General features: G+C 49.6%; 1 protein-coding gene across 1 annotated transcript in view; it reads left to right on the top strand.

Moving 5' to 3' along the window:
* RAB10 (RAB10, member RAS oncogene family) overlaps window positions 1-20,213 on the top strand; it is a 42,980-nt gene that overhangs the window by 13,042 nt on the left and 9,725 nt on the right. Inside the window, exon 2 of the mRNA XM_014888194.2 lies at window positions 14,123-14,183. Coding sequence (XP_014743680.1) covers window positions 14,123-14,183 — 61 coding nt within the window. The remainder of the gene's footprint in view (window positions 1-14,122; window positions 14,184-20,213) is intronic.

The following is a 20,213-nucleotide window of genomic DNA, read 5'->3' as shown; positions in this document are numbered from 1 at the left end:
GGCTGGGCTGTCTGGAGTGCAGACTTTTCCCTGCTGTGATTTTGGGTGTGGGACCTGCTGGGTTGGCCATGGGGTTCATGAGGACGTGCAGCTGCTCCATGTGATGCCCTCCCTAAAAACAGGGCCTGGGAAAGGTGCCTGGACCAGACTTAATTGAGTAGATTGGGAAATGAAAGATGTAATGGCAGGGAATTAAATCAGCCCTCAAACCTGGAATGAACTGACACTGAGCAGAGCATGGGAACAGCTCTGATGGAAGTTCTGTTTCTTGCTAGAGCTTCATTTCCTTTTCTTCCCCCCTTAGTACCTTATGAATAAAAACCTTATTGTCTCTCTTGTCTCTTGGTATGCATAAAACATCACTAAACCAGTTCCTTTGTTCATTTTCTTTTGTTTTGTTTGTGGGAGCCTTGTGTAAGGTTTAGCTGCTGGAATAACAAAACGATCAAATTTCTTTTTTCTGGAAGGAATAACTGCTTGTGTTGAAGCTGTGGTCTGGGGACCTTAGTGACAGTGTAGGTGGTGTCAGCAGGAACCTGGAGCCTTCTTTCTGCTCAGAGATTGTTTTTTACACGTAGATTTGAGCTGTGTTTTCATGTGACTTCTGGAACTCCTTCCCCGGGGGGGATGTGGGTAAGTCAGACCTCCCTGGACTGAAGTCGTGCTGATGTTTGTGAGCTGAGGCAGGAGAGGATGAGGAAGGGAGGAGGAGGTTCCATGAGGGCTTGTGGCCTCACAAATGTCCTGTGTGACCAGTTGGTGGCCCACAGTGATTGTGCACACAGGTATTTATTTCCAAGGGGGGGTGCCAGGGGATGGTGCCAGGCTCTGCTCAGCGGGGCCAGGATGAGGAGCTGGAGCACAGGGAGCTCCTCCTGCCCATGGGGAAGGAAAAACTGTCCCTGGAGGGTGACAGAGCTGCCATCCTGCCCAGGGAACATGTGCAGTGTCCCTCTCTGGACATGTGTCCAGCCCTCCTGCTCCAGGAGCATCTCCACAGGTCCCTTCCAGCCCCAGCACTTCTGGAATTCTCTCTCTCTGTGGGATCCAGGTGTTTGTGGGCATGGCTGGCATGTCAGGTACACCCACTGGTCCCAAAACTTCAGCAGCTGGGCCTTGAACACATCTGCTGGGTGCTGAAGTGAAACATCTGGATCCTGAGCTGCTGGCAGTGCCTGTCCCTGCAGATCACTGTGCTTGGGGGATGCTCCACTTATGGGAAATGAAACATTTTATGGGAAATGCTCCATGTTATGGGAAATGAAACATTTTATGGGAAATGCTCCATGTTATGGGAAATGAAACATTTTATAGGGAATGCTCCCTGTTATGGGGAATGAAACATTTTATAGGGAATGCTCCCTGTTATGGGGAATGAAACATTTTATAGGGAATGCTCCCTGTTTTGGGGAATGTTCCCTGTTATGGGGAATGCTCCCTGTTATGGAGGATGCTCCATTTCTATGAGGAATGCTCCATTTTATGAAAATGCTTCATGTTTTGGGGAATGTTCCCTGTTATGGGCAATGCTCCATGTTATGGGAATTGCTCCATTTTATAGGGAATGCTCCATGTTATGGGGAATGCTCAATTTTATAGGGAATGCTCCATTTTATGGGAATTGCTCCATGTTATGGGAACGCTCCCTGTTATAGGGAATATTCAATTTCTATGGGAATTGCTCCATGTTAGGGGGAATGCCCCATTTCAATGGGAATTGCTCCATGTTAGGGAAATGCCCCATTTTATGGGCCATGCTCCCCAGCCTGGTTATCTGCTGAACTTTGCCCAGGCAGGCACTGGTACAGAGATTGCTGCCTCAGGAATGGAAGCACCAAATCAGAACTGTGCCACGAGGCCTTGGCCCCCTGGCTGTGCCCTGCTCCTGGGCACTGCCCTGGGCACTGCCCTGGCTGTGGGCACTGCTCAGCATGCCCTGCAGTGTCCTGGCACAGCTCCTCACCCAGCTCCCCTGCCCTGGCTGGGAGACCCACACTGACCCTTGGTGCTGCCTCAGCTCGACACCACCACGGCTGGGTTTGGTAATCCCCCACATTGGCACTGGCACAGATGCCAGGGAGGTTTGGAGTGCCCATCCCTGCAGGTGCCCAAGGAATTCCTGGATGTGGCACTCAGAGCTCTGGGCTGGTGCTGGATCCCACAAACCTGGGGTTTTTGAGCTTTCTGTGCTGTCTGACCCCCTGGAGAACCCTAAGACCTTGGAAACAGCTTCTAAATATAAGTAATAAAGTTCAAATCACAAGTATATAGTGAAATAGAAGTGTGTGCTTTCATATGGTGATAGGTTTTAAATTTGAAGTTTTTATAGTATAGTAATGAGAAAATATAGAAGATTTTGGGCATTTTCTCAGTGTTCATCTTCCTTCTTCTTCATGGGTTTCATGTAATAGTTTCTGCTTAGTGTCACACTAAGGGTCATGGGAATTTAGTTATTGGGTCAAAAGTATGAATAATATAAGTGTTCATTCTCTATTAGACTGTTTAGCTTTAAAAGACCTTTTAGCAGCTCCATCTTCCTCCATTCTAGCAAGTAACTAAAAGTACTGTCAAACACTATATACTTTCTACTAAAATTTAATAAACAGCCAAATCCAAACACAAAAAATCCATTCCCATCGTGTTTTTGTTAATCCTAGCTCTAAATTAAAAAAAAACCCTAAAACAAACCACTAATGAAATAATACAAAACTCCCACAGCCCTGTTACAGGCTGGGGGCAGGGGGAGGGTTGGGCACAGTTGGATTTGGTGATCCTGGAGGGATTTTCCAGCCCAAATGATTCTGTGGCACCTGAATTTCTCAGGTGTGCCCTTGTCCCTTCGTGTCAGTCTGGAGGAGGAGGTGGTGCCCCTCAAGGTAGAAACCAAACCAAGGTTGGTTTGAGCTGATGGGGATTTAAATTTCACTTCAGTCCCTTGAGTCCCCTTTGCCTCCAGCCCCCCAGGAGCCACCTCTGAGTGATGGTTTTAAACCCACACACCCTAATTCCTCCCTTGGAGGAGCTGTCACCTTCACTTTACTGAAAAGTTGGATTTTATTTGCAAAGATGAGTACCAGATCCATGCCAGGCAGTTTGTGTGCACTTTGGGCAGTATTTAAATACCTGCAGCACATGGGGTGAGGAGGCTGAGGTTGGTGGGGAGCTTTGGGAAAGCTCTGTGTGTCATCACTGAATGAGGAGGAGAATTTTGGAAATCCCTCCCAGGCAGGTCCATGGGATGGGGTGTGCCACCAGGGCCTTTCCCACCTCCTGATTATTTGGATTTTAACTCCAGGTGTGGGTTGGAACAGCAGCTTTCAGTGTAATTATTTATCAGACATGAACAGTGCCTGAGGAGCAGCAGCTCCTGGGATCCCTGATGGGGGAATACTCTGCTCCCTTCCAGCCCTGTGTGCAAGAATCTGAATTTTTGAGAAGGAAAAAGTCATGTTCAGCTGATAAAATGATTTATATCTGCAAGTATGCAATGTGTAATAGCAAGGTAATGACTTCTCCCTGCTGGAAGGAATAAGGTGGAACAAAGGAGATGTCAAGGGTTGTTCCTGGAAGTGATTAATGTTTTCATTTAGGTGATGAGCAGTGGGGAGGTGGAAGGTCCCCAGTGCTGTGTGGGGAACACTCAGCTCCCACCACCTCTGTCTCCTTGGTCACTTCATATTTTTAATTTTTTTTTTTTTTTTAATACTGCTGCCAAATGTTCTGAAAGAATTCTTGGCAACATTATGGCCTTTTGCAGTGACTTAGATGTTAATCTGTTATTTTTAATACAAATTTTAATACAATTTTACAATTATTACAATACAGTTTTTACAATTTTAATACAAAATTTAATAAAAATGATCCCAGAGAAGGTTTCAGGTGACACTTGCAATGAGACAATTTTGGTATTTGCTGTGAAATCCCTGAAGGAGCCAAGAGCAGAGATGTCACCTGCTCACAGCTTTGGTGGAATTCCAGTGAAGGGATTTGCTGTTAGGGAGGTGTCCCTCACTCCTGGCATTCAGAATCCTGAATTGGTTGTAAGGGCAATCTGAGCTGGATTTGGGAAGCTCCTGTAGCAGGAGGATCCCCAAATTCTTCCCAGCACTGGAGATGTGGATGAATTCCCAGCAAGGGGATAACAACAGCTCTTATTGTGTGGGGAGGATTAAACTGGGATTTGGGGGGATAGAAGCAGAGGAATGGATTATTAGTGTTTGTCTTTTTCAGTCAGAGTTGGAACTAAAAGTATGAGAGACGAAATTCTGTGTTCAGACTCAGTTGTTTATTAATTCTATTTATAGTCCAGTGAGTGCTGCAGTATTTCTGGTTACCAAGTTAAAAATGAAGAAATGGTGATGCATCTCACTCGTTCCAAGGTCTTTTAAAGCTAAATATTCTAATTAAAAGCTAACACTGAGATTATTTTTACTTTTGACCTGATGACCAAACACCTGTGACCCGCAGTGTGGCATTTTTAAAATTCAATTTAAAAATACTACCTGAACTCAGGAAGAAGAAGAACAAGAAGGAAGAAGTCAATGCTCTAGAATTTCTGTCTTGTCCCATACCTATTCCTGTATTCTAAAACCCCAAATTCCAATTATGTGAGGGGTTTTTATTTAAACTACACACCCATAATCTCAATTCTGTCCTTCAATTTCGGAAGCCTTCTCCAATGTTCTTTTGGGGGTCAGTGCCCGATGGCACAGAAAGTTCCAGACTCTCGGGGTTCCAGCTCTGGGTTGATCACCCAGATGAATATTGAGAATATTCAGCGAGTCCCCGATGGGCTGGGCAGGGCAGGGCAGGGCAGGGCAGGTCCCGTGCTCGGGATGTGTGACAGCGACTGAGGCTCAGAGCTGCAGCCAGCAGGGCAGGGTGGGTCACCCCCACGAGCTGCTCCTCACACCACTCTCATCTGCTTCATTAACAGTGGATTAATTGCGAGGAGACGAGCTGGCAGCCCCCCTGTCCTCTGTCCTGCCTTAATCACCAGCTCTGGAACTGCAGTGGGACTGGGGAAACTCAGCCGGAAGGGCAGTTGGATAAAAAGTTTGATAAAGTTTTATAAAGCACTGGGGAATGAGGGATTCAGTACAGAGCCAGGGGTCACTAAGAGGGGCTGGCAGAGCTCGAGCAGCCTCTTGGGAATGGAAATACACTTGGGTTTAAGAATGTCTCATTTAGCAAATTTTGTGTTGAAAGCTGAAGTGCTTCGTTTGGATTTTAGGAATCTACTGCATTCCTAAAAATAGATGCTGGAATGAAATAAGTTTTTTTTTTTTAAGATCAACACACTCATGCTAGCAAATGTCACTGGATAAGAGTCTTTCATTTATCTTTACAGAGTGAGATCTGGTCATAATTCCTGTTCTTGATAGCTGCTCTACAAAATACCAATTTTCAGGATACTGTGGGTCCCCAGCAGCTGGATCCAGCTGTTCCCATGGGAGTTTCTCTGAGAGTTACCCAGAAAAGCAGTTTTGTGTGGATAGGTGGAGGTTGCTGACCTCAGGATGAAGCAGGGAATGTTTACCCAGGGGGAAAAGCAAAGGGTGCAGGGGATGGTTTGGAGAGGGGGTGATGAGAGAGCTTTTGGGGAAGGAGAAACCTTAGGGTGATGGACTGAGGATGGGAGGGTTGGCACCAAGGACTGGATGTATGGGAACAAACTTAACATTGGTCATGACTGCTGGAATTCAAGTAATTGAATCACTTGGCTCTGTTCCCATGGCCCTGCCAAGCCCAGCTGGGTCCAAACCAGGCTCCCAAAGCAGACAGCACCTTCACCTTCGGGGGGAATTTCTCCCTCCCACTTGTGGAGCTTCCTTACACCACTGGCATGGTTGACCATGGTGATCTTAGAGGTCTTTTCCAGCATGGACGATTCCATGATTGTGCTCTGTAAATGAGCTCGGGGAGCTCACATTTCCCAAGGTTTCAGCAGAGGTGTGTGTTGCTTTGTTTCATGTGAGGCGTGTGCTGGGTTTATTCAGATTCCCCTCAGTGCTGAGCTGTCACGACTTGAAACCTCGCAGAGCAGGACGAGTGAGTTCCTGCTGCAGCTCAGGTTTGCACACTCTGCACCGGGAAAAACTTCCTGCAGAGGAGGTGAAACACCTGAATTCACGGAATTTCTGCTTTGCAAACACATAAATCCGTGGTTTACTCATTCCTTGAGTTCTTTGTTACGCTCCTGGTTCTGGGGTGTCCGAAATGCTGGAACTGAAGGTGCAGAAGGGGAGAGCCAAGGCAGCCAGGAGGCCATTCCAGTGTCACTGTGATGGGCTCTGGGTGCTTCCCAGGGCTGTTCCTGCCTCTCCCCATGGCTGTGGGATCCCAGGGTCTCTGGAGTTCCTGCCCTGCCTCTGCTCATTTGCCCTTTGCTGCCTGTGCCGAGCTGCAGGCTCTGTGTCCCGACAAGTCAGGCAGGTTCTGCCCATCGTGAGTCAGTGCAGCTGGGGGGGCTGTCAGGACACTCCCGTGTCACTGTGGAGCACAGCTGGAGGGCTGGCTCTGAGCAGTGTGGGAGTAAACCTGTGGTAAAGAGGGCTGGAATGTGCAGAGTGGCCCAGCACATCCACCGAGCTCTGCTGCCTCTGTGGTGGGGCCCTGCATTATTTATAACCTGTTTATAAAGCTTTGTGTGGGCTTGTCTGATCCAGCTCTTCAGGGCTTGGGTCCTCTGCTCTCTGCCTGGGTTATACTGACAGACAGTGCCAGGACACAGGGAATGGCTTCCCGTGGCCAAAGGACAGGGATAGTGGGAAGGAATCCCAGTATTCCCCTTGGGAAAGCCCTAGCACAGGTTTCCCAGAGAAGCTCTGGCTATCCCTGGCGTGTCCAAGGCCAGCTTGGATGGGGCTTTTGATGCCTGGAAATAGAACACAAACTTTTCCACGTGGGACAGTGGAACGTGTCCCTGCCCACAGCACTCATTAAAGATGAACTTTAATGTCCCTTCCACCCAAACCATTGTGGGATTTGATGAGTGCTGTTTATTTTCTATTTCCTCGAAGAATCCACGGCCACATGTCAGTGTAGGAAGGATCCGTGCAGGAATGGTGCTGTCCCAGGGATGTGTGTGCACACACCCCAGCAGGTGAGCTGTGTGTGCACGGCTCTGCCCTGAAGGAGGAGGAGCAGCTGCTGCATTTCCTGACTTACTCTGCTGTTTACTCGGGGCATTAAATGTGCTTGAGCTCCCAGAGCAGGGTGTGTGCACTTGGGGCATCCTCCTGCAGAGGCACGAGCAGAATTGGTGCTTTAAGCAGGAGCAGCTTGTGTTTGTCAGGCCCAGAGCATCCACGAGCTTCTTGTTTTGGTTCCATCCCTGGTTTTGTGTTGCTGATCAGGCTGCCTTTCCCTCTTCCTGTCCTTCCCAGCTACCTGACCATGATCAGGTGATCAGGGCTGAACACAAGGAAGAGTTCAAATGCAGTGCAGTCCCTCACTCGTGATGAAGAAATGTTTTCTTAGCAAGAGCAGCCATGGCCTGAAGTGTCCATTCCTTACCTGCATCTGGAAGTTCCTGGTACAGTTTAAAAGAAGCCAAGTGGTCCCAAGCTTTCAGCTTTCCTCAGGTCTCTCTGATAATTTCATTGTCAGGGGGTGATTTTTGACTTTTCCTAGTGACCCCTTGAAGCTTTCTCCTGACCAAGAGCTCCCAGAGCACTGATGGTCAGAGACCCTCCTGTCAGAGAAGTTGTTGGGACTGGGGGAGGAGGGCACAGTGGGTTCCCACTGTGTGTTCCAGCTGCCCGTGGAGCCCCATTGCAGCAGTTCCTGCCCTGTGCAGCTGGGAGCTGTGCTGGCTGCCAGAGCTGGCATTGCCTCATGGCAGGAGGAATTGCCACGAGTGCCAAGGCTTGTCCCAGCCAGCCTAAAGCTTCCCAATCCCTCCCACATCAGCTGAGTTGGGCTCCCTGGTAAAACCCAGCCTTTCACTCAAGCCTTTGCCACAGGATGAGGCTGGGAGTGGCTGCACTTTCTCCTTTACCCTTCTCAGAGAGCTGTGCTTCGTACAAGTGATGATGGAGCCTGTTCTTCCTTCCCTGCCGTGGATGAGGGAAAGGAGACACCCCAAGGAGCTGAGAGGGGCTGCAGGGATTGAAGCTGAGCAGTGTAATCGTGGAATGGATCATGGATTGGTTTGGATTGGAAGCTCTGAGCTGAGCTTAGAGCTCAGCTCAGTGCCCTGGGCAGGGACACCTGTGCAGCCTGGCCTGGAACACCTCCCTACACCCATCCAGCTCGAGCAGGTGCTTTAATAGCCACAGGAACGTATAAACCTTGTCTTTACTGCCTCACTTTTTGGAAATTCCTGCACGGAGTGAAGAAAGTGCCTGTGCAGACAGAAGGAAACTGCTGCTGTGTTCACTGAATGAACAACTGTCCCATTGATGAAGTGTGAAGAACGAGGCCTCAGCAATCCCAGGAGCACAGGCTGTGCCATACCTGGAGTCAGTGTGGAGCTGGGATCCTCCAGGTGTGCTCAGAGCTTACACAGGGCCCAGGAAACAGCCCCAAAGTGCCTTTATTTAAATAACAAAAGTGCAATAAAAGAGAACTGACAACAGCAGCAATAATTAACCCTGGGAGCTTTTAAAAGAGAACTGACAACAGCAGCAATAATTAAGCCTGGGAGCATTTAAAATTGCCAAATTAACTCGGGGGTGGAGAGCTTTGTCTGCTCTTTCTAAACACAGCAATTTCATCCTGAGTCTGAGCCTCGAGAGAAATGCATTAACCTTAGTGCAGAGTCCCTGGGTTTGGAAAAGATCCCCAAGACCGTGGAATCCAAACTGGATTGTCCCCTTGTCCCCTTCCCACATCCAGTCCTTCCCTAGACACCTCCAGGGATGGGCACTCCCTTGCAGCCAAGGGCTGCCCACCCTTTCCATGGAGAAATCCCTGCTGATTCCTCCAGGCCCTGCCAGGAGCAAACTCCCCAAATGTGTCGGGTCCAGAGCTCCAAACTCTTTGAGGACAATGCAGCTGTGATGGTTCAGTGTCATTCAGAGCAGGCAGCCTTGGCTGTCAGTTCAGGTAATAATGAATGATTTCCTAAGAAAGCCCCAGCACTAAATCCACTTTCTCTTTCCAAGGAAAGCCCAGCACAAGAGCATCAGGCAAGAGCTGAGAGTTCTGCTTTTAATTAAGCTCTTAATGATCTCAGTTACTACTTAAGTCTTTCAAAACGTTTCTTCTGTGAGGGATTCAGAGCTGCACGGTGTGGATGAACCATCTCAAGCCACACTCGACATCTTTAGTGCCAACACCCCTTTCCAGAGGTTTTCTAGATTTTCTATTTCCTGGGAAATCCTTCACAAGATCTCAGTGTTAGTTTTTGCAGGTGTTGTCCCCAGCACTGGGACTATGCTGGGATGATTTCACTTGGTGTGAGAGGTTTTGGAAGCACAAGCTCAGACAGGAGAGTTTATTTTGGAGGGGCAATAGCAAACCCCAGGCCAGGGGCTCGTTGTGCCTGGGACACAGGCACTGCTGGATCCCAGCTCTGTGGATACCTGTGGAAGAGCACATGGGTTACACAGACATGCACACCTGGTGGGAAAAACCTTAACTCCTCACCTTATTAAAAAATAAAACCCAAACAAAACCTGAACTCTGTTTTGGTGGGACAGTGACTTCATGTATAGCTGATAAATTTACAGACTAGATAATCCAGCAATAATCTCCATCCCCATCCCTGGCAGTGCCCAAGGCCAGGCTGGATGGGCTTTAAAAGGTCCAACCCAAAGCATTCCATGATTTTATAGTCAGGTGAGGCTCTTGTGGCTCTGGCTGAGAACTTCAGGGCCACCCTGACAGGAGTGTGCCCTGAGTTCTGCCACGGGAACTCTTCCTGGAGCACACCCTTACAAATCCTGCCTGTTGTCAGAGCCTGTGGCACAAAGCTGGGCAGCTTGAACACACAGGATCCGAATTACAGAGTTGGTGAGGCTGGAAAAGGGGGCTCAGACCGTCCCCAGCACTGCCAGGGCCACCACTGCCACATGTCCCCAAGGGCCACATCCACAGGGCTTTAAATCCCCCCAGGGATGGAGACTTCAAAGCTCCCTGGGCAGCTGTGCCAGGGCAGGACAGTCCTTGGCAGGCAGGAATTGTTCCCAATGTCCAAGCTGAGCCTGCCCTGGCCCAGCCTGAGGCCATTTGCCCTTGTCCTGTCCCTGTTCCCCCCCTGGCTGTCCCCTGCTGTCAGGGAGTTGTGCAGAGCCACAAGGTCCCCCCTGAGCCTCCTTTTCTCCAGGCTGAGCCCCTTTCCCAGCTCCCTCAGCCTCTCCTGGGGCTCCCAGGATGGATCCGTGCTCGTTTGCTTCCCTTCCTTCACGTGGTGCTGCTGCAATTCAATTATTCATGAATTACAGCCGAAATGCAGCCGTTCCTCCTCTGCTCTTGGCCTGTGCTGGGTGGGATGTGCTGAGATGGGAGCTATAGGATGTGTCTGTAGGGTGGGGTGGGATGGGATGGCCCTGTAGGGTGGGATGTCCCTTTAGGATGGGATGTCCCTTTAGGGTGGGATGTCCCTGTAGGATGGGATGTCCCTTTAGGGTGGGATGTCCCTGTAGGATGGGATGTCCCCTTGCAGGGTGGGATGTCCCTTTAGGGTGGAATGGGATGTCCCTTTAGGGTGGGATGTCCCTGTAGGGTGGGATGTCCCTGTAGGATGGGATGTCCCTTTAGGGTGGGATGTCCCTGTAGGGTGGGATGTCCCTGTAGGGTGGGATGTCCCTTTAGGGTGGGATGTCCCTGTAGGATGGGATGTCCCTTTAGGGTGGGATGTCCCTGTAGGGTGGGATGTCCCTGTAGGGTGGGATGTCCCTTTAGGGTGGGATGTCCCTTTAGGGTGGGATGTCCCTGTAGGGTGGGATGTCCCTGTAGGGTGGGATGTCCCTTTAGGGTGGGATGTCCCTGTAGGGTGGGATGGGATGTCCCTGTAGGGTGGGATGTCCCTTTAGGGTGGGATGTCCCTGTAGGATGGGATGTCCCCTTGCAGGATGGGATGTCCCTGTAGGATGGGATGTCCCCTTTAGGGTGGGATGTCCCTTTAGGGTGGGATGTCCCTGTAGGATGGGATGTCCCCTTGCAGGATGGGATGTCCCTGTAGGATGGGATGTCCCCTTTAGGGTGGGATGTCCCTTTAGGGTGGGATGTCCCCTTTAGGGTGGGATGTCCCCTTGCAGGATGGGATGTCCCTTTAGGGTGGGATGTCCCTGTAGGGTGGGATGTCCCCTTTAGGGTGGGATGTCCCTGTAGGATGGGATGTCCCTTTAGGGTGGGATGTCCCTTTAGGGTGGGATGTCCCTGTGCAGAGCCTGTCCGTTCCCAGCTCCCAGCCCTGCCCTCCTCCTGCCCTACATTCGCTTCCTCCCAGCGTCCTCCCCGTGCTCAAAGGGGGCTTTGTTTGGAAGGAATGCAAACAAAATTCGGGCTGTGTGAAAAGGGCCAGCTCATCATTTGTAGCTCTGCAATGGACTGGAAAATCCCTTTTTCTCCCTCCCTGTCTGTGCACGGTGGCCTCGGCTCTGTCACTTGTCAAGAACTGTCACTGTGTGATGTAGTGGCTCCTTGGCAGGGGCTCGGGAAGGTATCGAGTGATGTGGAAATGATGATGGGCTTAAAGCTCTTCTGCTGATGCAGCTCCTCATGAACATCTCCGATGTGAGGGGGCTGGAAACACAAATCCCTTGAGCCAAGAGCTGAGTATCCAGCAGGCCAGGCAGGTTTAACCCTGGCAGGTGCAGTGGGGCTGTGGGCAGGTTTCCCTGCAGGATGCAGTGCCCAGGGTGAGCTGGCAGCCCCTGAGCTGCTGCACAGCCGGTGACCGTGGCATCAACTGCTGCTCCTCAGAGCCTTGGTACCCCCACGAACCCATCCTGTCCTTCCTAAAGCTGAGCTCAGCTTTGTCACACCTGAACCAGAGTGGTTTGGGTGGGAAGGGACCTTAAATCCCCCCCAGTGCCACCCCTGCCATGGCAGGGACACCTCCCCCTGTGCCAGGAATGTCCAGCCCCAGCTGGGAGGCTGGGAATGGGAAGGAAATGCAGAAGTGAGCTGTGAGGAGCTCCTGTTGTGAGCTCTGCTGAAGGGCAGTGAACATTTCCCTACCTTAATTGGAACATCTGGAATTTATAAGATTTTTTAAAGATTTTTTTTTTTTAACACCAGGCCGTGTTCTTCCAGGTTTTCCCGTGAATTCCAGCTTGTCCTGCTGGAGGTGATAAATATCTTATTGGCACTTAATGAGAGAGTCATTTCATGCTCATCTTTAATTCATGAGCTCTTTCATTATCCCCTTGTGATGACGAGATGTCTGTTCTTCAGCCACTCAGGTTTTATATCCCTTACCCTCTTCAGCTCTTTCCTGAACTGAATTTTCCTGGAAACCTCCCCATATGTGTTTTTTGGGAAGCCTTTGTGTTTCTGCTGTTTATTGTCACTTCAGCCACGCTGGAGTCTCCTTTTCCCAGGCTCTTGGAACTCCTTTGGAAATATTTCCAGGGAAATCCATTGCTATTTATAACAACCTTTCTGTTCTGAAGGCTGAACTGGTATTATATTGGAATAGGAGCTGAGTATAACATGGGATTAGGGATTTATTTTATCCCCAAATACTAAATCCCTTGCAGTGCAGAGAAGAGTTAATTTCCTTAGCTGGGTTAATAATTTGCTTTATCTTAACACATAAAAAGTGGCTCTCAAACATTCTGCTGCAGCTGGGCACAGCCCAGAAGTAACTGTCACCATATAAAACATCTCATTTCTCGTGTTTGGTGTTCATTTGTTCGCTTGTGTTGCTGGGGACACGACATGGCAGCAAACAACTCCCTGAAATGCTGAAAAAATACAGGATTGGGTGGATTCGGGGCAGTTTTGGCAATCAATCATTCATCGGGTTTATATTCCCAGTCCCATTTGTGTGATGGTTAATACATTGATTTATAAATGTGACCTGATACGAGGGATGACTGGAAAACAAAGGAGCACTGACCTGTGCTGGGTGTGGGCTAAGAGGAGTTCAAAGCAAACTCCTTATGTAATAAAGCATTTCATAAATTCTGTTTCATCTGCCTTGCTAGAAAGTGACCTTGGAGATTTGGGAGGGAAGTTTGAGATTGCAGCTGCTGCCTTTTCAAAAGTCTAAATATAAACAGGTTTTTGGAAAGCACGAGGGATGATCAGTTGTGTTCTGTGACTGGAATTGAAAGTCGGGATGGTGACATCTAATTAATGTCAGAGCAGTTTGAGGGGATGGTTTGGAGAGTTCCTGCTGCTCTGCTGTAACCTCTGCTAATTCCTGCACTCAGCTTTGGGAAGAGAAGCCTCAATCCTGCCGGGAGAGCCCTGCAGGGGCTGGAACAGGGACAGGACAAGGGCAAATGGCCTCAGGCTGGGCCAGGGCAGGCTCAGCTTGGACAGCAGCAGCAATTTCTCCATGGAAAGGGTGCTCAGGCCTTGGCAGCTTTGCAGTGCCCATCCCTGGGGGGATTTAACAGCTCTGGGGATGTGGCACTCGGGGACTTTCTGTCTTAGTTGATATTGAAAGTAAAAACCTTTTTCATGGTCTGTGCTTGGCTGAGTTCTCAGAGCCTTGCTGACACTTCTGTCCCAAAGCCAAGGGTGAAGCAGGGATGGGTCTGGACAAGGAAACAGAGCTCTGATAATTCACTTTTTCTTGCTGGTTAAAGCTTGGAGTGGCCCGAACCGTTGTGCATCCCTGTGAAATCTCAGTGTCTGTTAACCCCATGTGTGCTGGGGCAGCTCCGTGGGGAATGAGGCTGCCAGAGCTCCAGGAGCCCTTGGGCAGCAGCCTCAGGCACAGGGGGATTGTTGGGGGGTCCTGGGCAGGCCCAGCAGTTGGATCAGTGATCCCTGTGGGCCCTCTCCCACTCAGGGTGTTCAGTGCAGGCCCTGCTGGTGTCCCAGCTCCTTCCCCATTTCAGTGGCCCTGGACATCCCTGCTTAACCTGGCAGTTCAGTGAATGAACATTAAAAAAGCTGCTCCTTTGTCTCAGCTGTTTGGAGTTGATGTGGAATTGATTTTTTTTTTAAATATAGATAAACACTAATTACTTATTTATGTGTTTGTTTATTTTAGGGATAGACTTCAAGATTAAAACTGTTGAATTGCAAGGAAAGAAGATCAAGCTACAGATCTGGTGAGTAGCACACAGTTTCCTCCAGCAGCAGGTGTTCCTGGGGAGGGTTTGCTGCTCCTGAATTCCCTTCAGGGATGCAGCTTTGGAGCTGTGTCCTGTGTTTCCATGTGTGTGTCTGGAGCAGGAGCAGTGTGTGAATCCCTTGGGCAGGCTGCTGGCAAAGCTCCCCTTGGTGGGGAGAGCATCCTCACAGGCTGTGATTTAGTGGGAAGTGGTTTAAAGCTGGAATTTTGAAATTAGGAGTTGCCTGCAGTGTGTGACTATAAATTGACTCGTAGCCTTGCTTTGTGTCAGCAAGAAAATGCAATGCAGGGCTGCACTTGGGCTGGAATTTTCCATGTTCAGCTGGCTGCAGCTCAGCTGCTCTGTGGGAATGTCTGACAAGAGGCAAAGCCTCAGCTCCTTCCTGTGTGAGCTTCTGTGCTTTTAACCTGAGGCTTTTCAGCAGCTCAGGTCAGGAGAGCCTGTGGCTTTTCCTGGCCCCTGGGTGTGCCTGGGCTCCCTGCTCACATCTCCACTGCTGAGCTCTGAGCTGGGATCTGTCCCTTTTGTCCCACTCACAACAATCCCAGGGCTTTATTGGTGTCTGTAAATGTCTGGGTTCCAGCTTGGAGGGGCACTGCTCTTTCCAGTCATTCCAGGATAATCATCAGGGATTGTCCTTACATCTGGAGTGCTATTGGCACCAGCACCCCGAGGCAGTGTTGGAACTGACAGGGAGCAGGTTTGGATGGGATATTGGGCAGGAATTGTTCCCTGGGAGAGTGGGGAGATCCAGCTGGGGCTGCCTCTGCATCCCTGGCAGTGCCCAAGGCCAAGGCTTGGAACAACCTGGGCCAGTGGGAGGTGTCCCTGCCATGGCACTGCATGAGCTTTGAGGTCCTTTCAACCCAAACCATTCCAGGATTCCATAATTAAACTTTCAAAGAAAATCATCACGAAGTGTAAAAATCAGAAAATATGGGAAAATGAGGATATTTAATGCATGTATAAAGAGCAAGATGAAGCTGTACACACTGTGGGGTTTTGTGCCTTGGGGAAGTGGAGTTGGGTGAGCTGAGATTTATGCAGTGGCAACTTTTAAATGTCACAAAATTGGGAAGTTGTGGCCTGAACCTACTGCTTGTTTCTGCCAGGTTCAGATTGCACATTTGAAATGAAACTTGGAAAGCAGAAAATGAAGCTCCTACAGAAAAATAAAAAAATTCTGATAAGTTTCCAGCTTTGCCTGTAGCAGAAGTTCTGCCCAGCAGTGGCTCAGTGTCTTGTGGAGGTGTTTTGTGCAGTGCATCTTTATGTCCCCACTGCCTTTGAGCTCACTCCTGGCTTGCAGGAGCTGTGCAACATTCCCAGAAGAACCCGAGGCAGCAGCTGAGTGAGCAGGGGATGGATTTAGGGCAACATTTCCTGTGCAAACCCGAGGCTGCTCTGGGAGCTGGAGTTGTTCTATTAAACCTCGTGAGATTCCATTCTGGACTTGTCCTGTGCATGGCCCTGTCCCTCAGGTGTGACAGCACACAGCAGGACAGCTCCTTTCCTCTTCCTGGGCATGGAAAAAGGGCCCTCATGACATGCCCTGACCTCTGAAATTTATATTTAGGAACACAAAGGTCAGGCTGAATTAAAGCCTGCCTGAGGTGAGAAGCAATCTGATAGTGAGCTGTGAAAGCTGGGGGTGCTGCTGTGTCGGGATCAGGCTGGGCTGGAGCCTCCTCCTGCTGCTCCAAATGTGAAATGTGCCTGCCAGGAGCAGCCTGGGACACTGCATGGACTGACTTCCCAAGGAGTGAGCTGACCCTGGGCACATCCATCAGGAGAACCACTGTGAGTGCCAGAGTCTGGGTGCAATCCCTGCAGGAGCTCAGGGTGTCCTTGGCCGGGTCATTGTCCAACCCCTCTTGGGAATTGGACAATTTCTTGGCAAGAGAACCCCAGGAATTGTCTTCCTTGGGAGAATTGCTGCTGGGACAGGCACTAATGATGAACCTGCTCCAGGATCTGGAGAAAGGGAACACAAAGGGTGGGACCTGGATGCTGAATGTCTGGAAGAATATTAACCCTGTCATGGTGCAGGGAAAGAATGAAGGACCAGAGTGGGAGATCCAGGAAAAGATGGTGCTGGCTTTGGGAAAACACTGAAGGACTTCAAAGGGACAGGGTAGTGGAGCTAAAAATTGAGTGTGATATCACACATTCAGGAACTCAGGTAGAGCTGCTTGGAAATGGAAACCAGGAGGTTTTGGCATTTCCCAGAACTCATTAACATAATGGAGCATTGAGAAATGAAATGGGATTTTCCTGGTGGTGTGGGCAGGAAGTGAGTGTGGCAGTCCCACAGAACACAGGTTTGAGCAGAACAGCTGCAAAAATGAGAGTTCTTCAGGGTGTCAGAGCACATCCTGAAAATCCTGGATGTCCTGAGCAGGCAGGGAGGCTCTGACAGAACCTGCTGCCTTTTCCCAGCACCACAACATCAGAAAGTGGCACGTGGAAAACAGCAGGAAATGAAATTTTGCTGGGAAACTCCTCATGGGATGCAGTGGGAGCTGCAGGTGTCCATGGATGAGTTCACAAGGGATTTCACAGTCAGGTTTGGACCTTTCAATCCACAGAGGGGATCCCTGGTTCCAGAATTCCTCAACCACTGGGAATTGGAAGCTGGAAAACCTCTGGGCTGCCCAGCTACAGCTCTGAGGGGCTTGGGTTTGTGATCCAGGCAAAACCCAGGCTCAAAGGAATGTAACTGTCAGCTAAAAATCGATTTTTTTTCTTTTTTTCCTGCTTAGCTGCTCCTCCAGCTCTCCTATCTTCAATGACATTTGTGTGTCAACTTGTTTTCCCACAGTCTTCCTGGCTGATTCCAAATTTTAGGAGCAGCTTTATGTTTTTAGTGTGCAGCCCCTAGCTGTGTGGAGGACTATAAAATAACATTTTTCTCTGAGTGCATCTCTGCTGGCAGCACATTTCCATGGCCAGAGAAGTGTCCCCAGGATCTTGGTGAATTGAGCAATGATCTCATGTCAGAATCAGTGGCCTGGGATGTGCTGGGATGGCTGTGCAGGTGCAGCAGAGTGGTGTGGCCATCCTGAGCCATTGCAGCAGTGGGAATTCCCTGGGCTGTGCAGCTTTTGGTGGTTTTTGTGAGTTGTGGTGGAGCACACAGCTCCATCCCCTGCTGCCTCATTCATTTCTGCAATTACCCCAGCAGAGTCTGCAAGTTAATTCTGTTTGCTGAGGGATTTTCAGACTCGAGGTGGAAGATTCCTCTGGCATGGCAATCCTAGAAAACAATTGGATTTTTTTCTTTTCATATCTGAGTGTTATTGAAAAAAGCTGAAATGTTCCAGTCATGGATTACCTGAGAGAGCACAGAATCCCAGGGTCACTGAGGTGGGGACATCCTGCCATGGCCATGGAGTCCAAGCTGTGCCTGATCCCCACCTTGGGGGAGTCCTCACCTGCAGCTCCTGCTCTTCCCCAGCCTCTCCAATGCCACACTCTTCTGCAAATGGAACAACAGAAAGACAATTCTGGGGATTCTTTTCCTAGGAATTCCTTGGTTTAATATGTTGAAGATCATTTTGAGCCACGTGGGCTGGGAGGGTGCTCACAAATCATCAGATCTAATCTCTCCTTGCTGCTGCAGCCTTGTAAATCTTTCATCAATAAATCATAATACATTTGAAGGTTCCTTTAGTCTCTGCCAGGTCAGCTGGAAAGCTGTCCCAGAAATTCCTTCCTCTCCAAGTTAAACCTCTAATATGATACAGCTTATGCATATTTTAGTGTTGGCAGGAGAATAATTCAAATACATTTTGCACTTTCCTTGAGCATCTCCTTTCCCCAGTCCCACAGGAAAAGCTCCTTTGTCTTCACAAAGCTGAACATCCAAGCTCCCTCCCTCTCCTCCTGTGCTGCTTTTTCCTTGGCTGTTCCAATAACCCTTCCCACATTCATGGGAGCTGGGGTGCAATGGCTTAGTTGTATTATTTAATTAGTGGGTTGGTTTTTTGGTTTTTTGATTTTTTTTTGTTTTTACTTAGAGTTAGGATTAAAACACAAAGGAGACGAATTTCTTGTTTGGACTTGGTTGTTTATTAAATTTTATTTCTAGCACAGAGAGTTTTGTAACACTTTTAGCTACCAGTTAAAAATGGAGGAGAATTTAGTTAGTTACAAAGTCTTTTACAGCTAAACAGTCCAATAAAGAACTAATATTATTTATACTTTTGACCCAATAACCAAACTCCTGTGACCCACAGTGCAGCACTGACTGTCCAACCAGAAACTGCTGCCTGAAATCATGGAGAAGGAAGAAAAAAGAGGAGACAACACCCAAAAACCTCCATTGCTATGTTCTAAAACCCCAAATTCCAAACCCTTCACCATGTGAAATCACACATTTCCATTCTCACCACACACCAGTGATTTGAGCTCCATCACTCACATTTTGGAAGCTTTTTCGAGCTCTCAGGTGGAGAGCAGTGTTCTCCTGGGGGTCATTGTTGGGAAGCTCAGAAATCCCAGGTTTCAGGGATGCAGCACTGGGAGGGTGAGGCAGCTTTGTGCCCACACCCAGAGCTTTTGGAGCCTGCTGCCCTGTGCCAGGGGTTTGAAGCAAGGCAGGGCAGCACACAGGAGCTGGCTGCTGCCGTTTGCCCAGGGTGGATCCAGCTCCATAACTCATTTCCTCTGTTTGCCTCAGCCAGCTCTAATCTGCCATCCATTAGGAGTTATCTCTGAATAATGAATGGAGAATCCATTAACCAGGGGAAAGGGCAGCTAGAGTATTTATTAAAAAAAAAAAAAAAAAATAAAAGGGAAACACTGCAGGTTGTTTGCTTCTTCCCTCCCCTGCTCTCCTCTCTCCATTAGCTGAGCAGTGGGGGAGTTAACCAGGCCAGTCAGCTGGGGGATGTGACAGGCTGTGAGTAGCAGCTCCGAGCTGCCAAGTCGTGTAAAAGCACTCAGAATTGTTCCTGTGACAGCTGCAGGGAGGAATCCCACATCCCAAATGTCTGCTGGGCCTGGGAAGGCTTTTCCAGCACTGCCCTGCTTGGTAGGAGCCACTGGGAGGAGTAACCTGGGGAAGGTGATGGGAAGTGGGTGCAGAACGTGGGGACAGAGAGAATGATGAGGTGTGAGTGGAGATGTTCTACAGGAGTGGAGTCCTGAGTGGAGGAAAGGATCTGGGATATGCTAGGAAATCAATTAAATCAATTAAAGGATTTAATTACTTCATAGAATCCCAGAATGGTTTGGGTGGGAAGGGACCCAAATCCCCCCCATTCCCACCCCTGCCATGGCAGGGACACCTCCCAGTGTGCCAGGAATGTCCAGCCTGGCCTTGGGCACTGCCAGGGATCCAGGGGCAGCCACAGCTGCTCTGGGCACCCTGTGCCAGCCCTGCCCACCCTGCCAGGGAACAATTCCTGCCCAAGATCCCATCCAGCCCTGCCCTGGGGCACTGGCAGCCATTCCCTGTGTCCTGTCCCTCCAGGCCTTGTCCCCAGTCCCTCTCCAGGCCCTGCCAGGGGCTCTGAGCTCTCCCTGGATCCTTCTCCTCTCCAGGTGAGCACCCCCAGCTCTCCCAGCCTGGCTCCAGCTCCCAGAGCAGCTCCATGGCCTCCACCAGCTCTGTGTCCTTTTTACACCAACAGTGTCCCTGAAAACTGTCTGTAAACCAACAGTCTGGGGGGTTTGTGGCCTCTGAGAGACACTGCAGAATGTGCAGTTAATTCTTCATTTATGATTTTCAAATGAATTCTCAGTTAATTCTCCATACACAGCTAATTCCCACCTTACTGCCTTGTTGTTTAACCACATCTCACCCATCCCACCAAAGAGCCCACAAAGAGATGGGAACATCCAGGCTGTCCTTGATGTTTTGTGCTCGGTTTTCAGCGTGTTGATTATAGAAAGCAGCACTGACAGGAGAGCCCTGGAGGGGCTGGAGGTGTCCAGGGAAGGGAACGGAGCTGGGCAGGGGCTGGAGCCCCAGGAGAGGCTGAGGGAGCTGGGAAAGGGGCT

The sequence above is a fragment of the Sturnus vulgaris genome, chromosome 3, assembly GCF_052056855.1.
Source record: "Sturnus vulgaris isolate bStuVul1 chromosome 3, bStuVul1.hap1, whole genome shotgun sequence".
NCBI lineage: Eukaryota > Metazoa > Chordata > Aves > Passeriformes > Sturnidae > Sturnus > Sturnus vulgaris.
The sequence above is the reverse complement of the archived record's forward strand: the minus strand, read 5'-3'. Positions and strand labels throughout refer to the sequence as shown.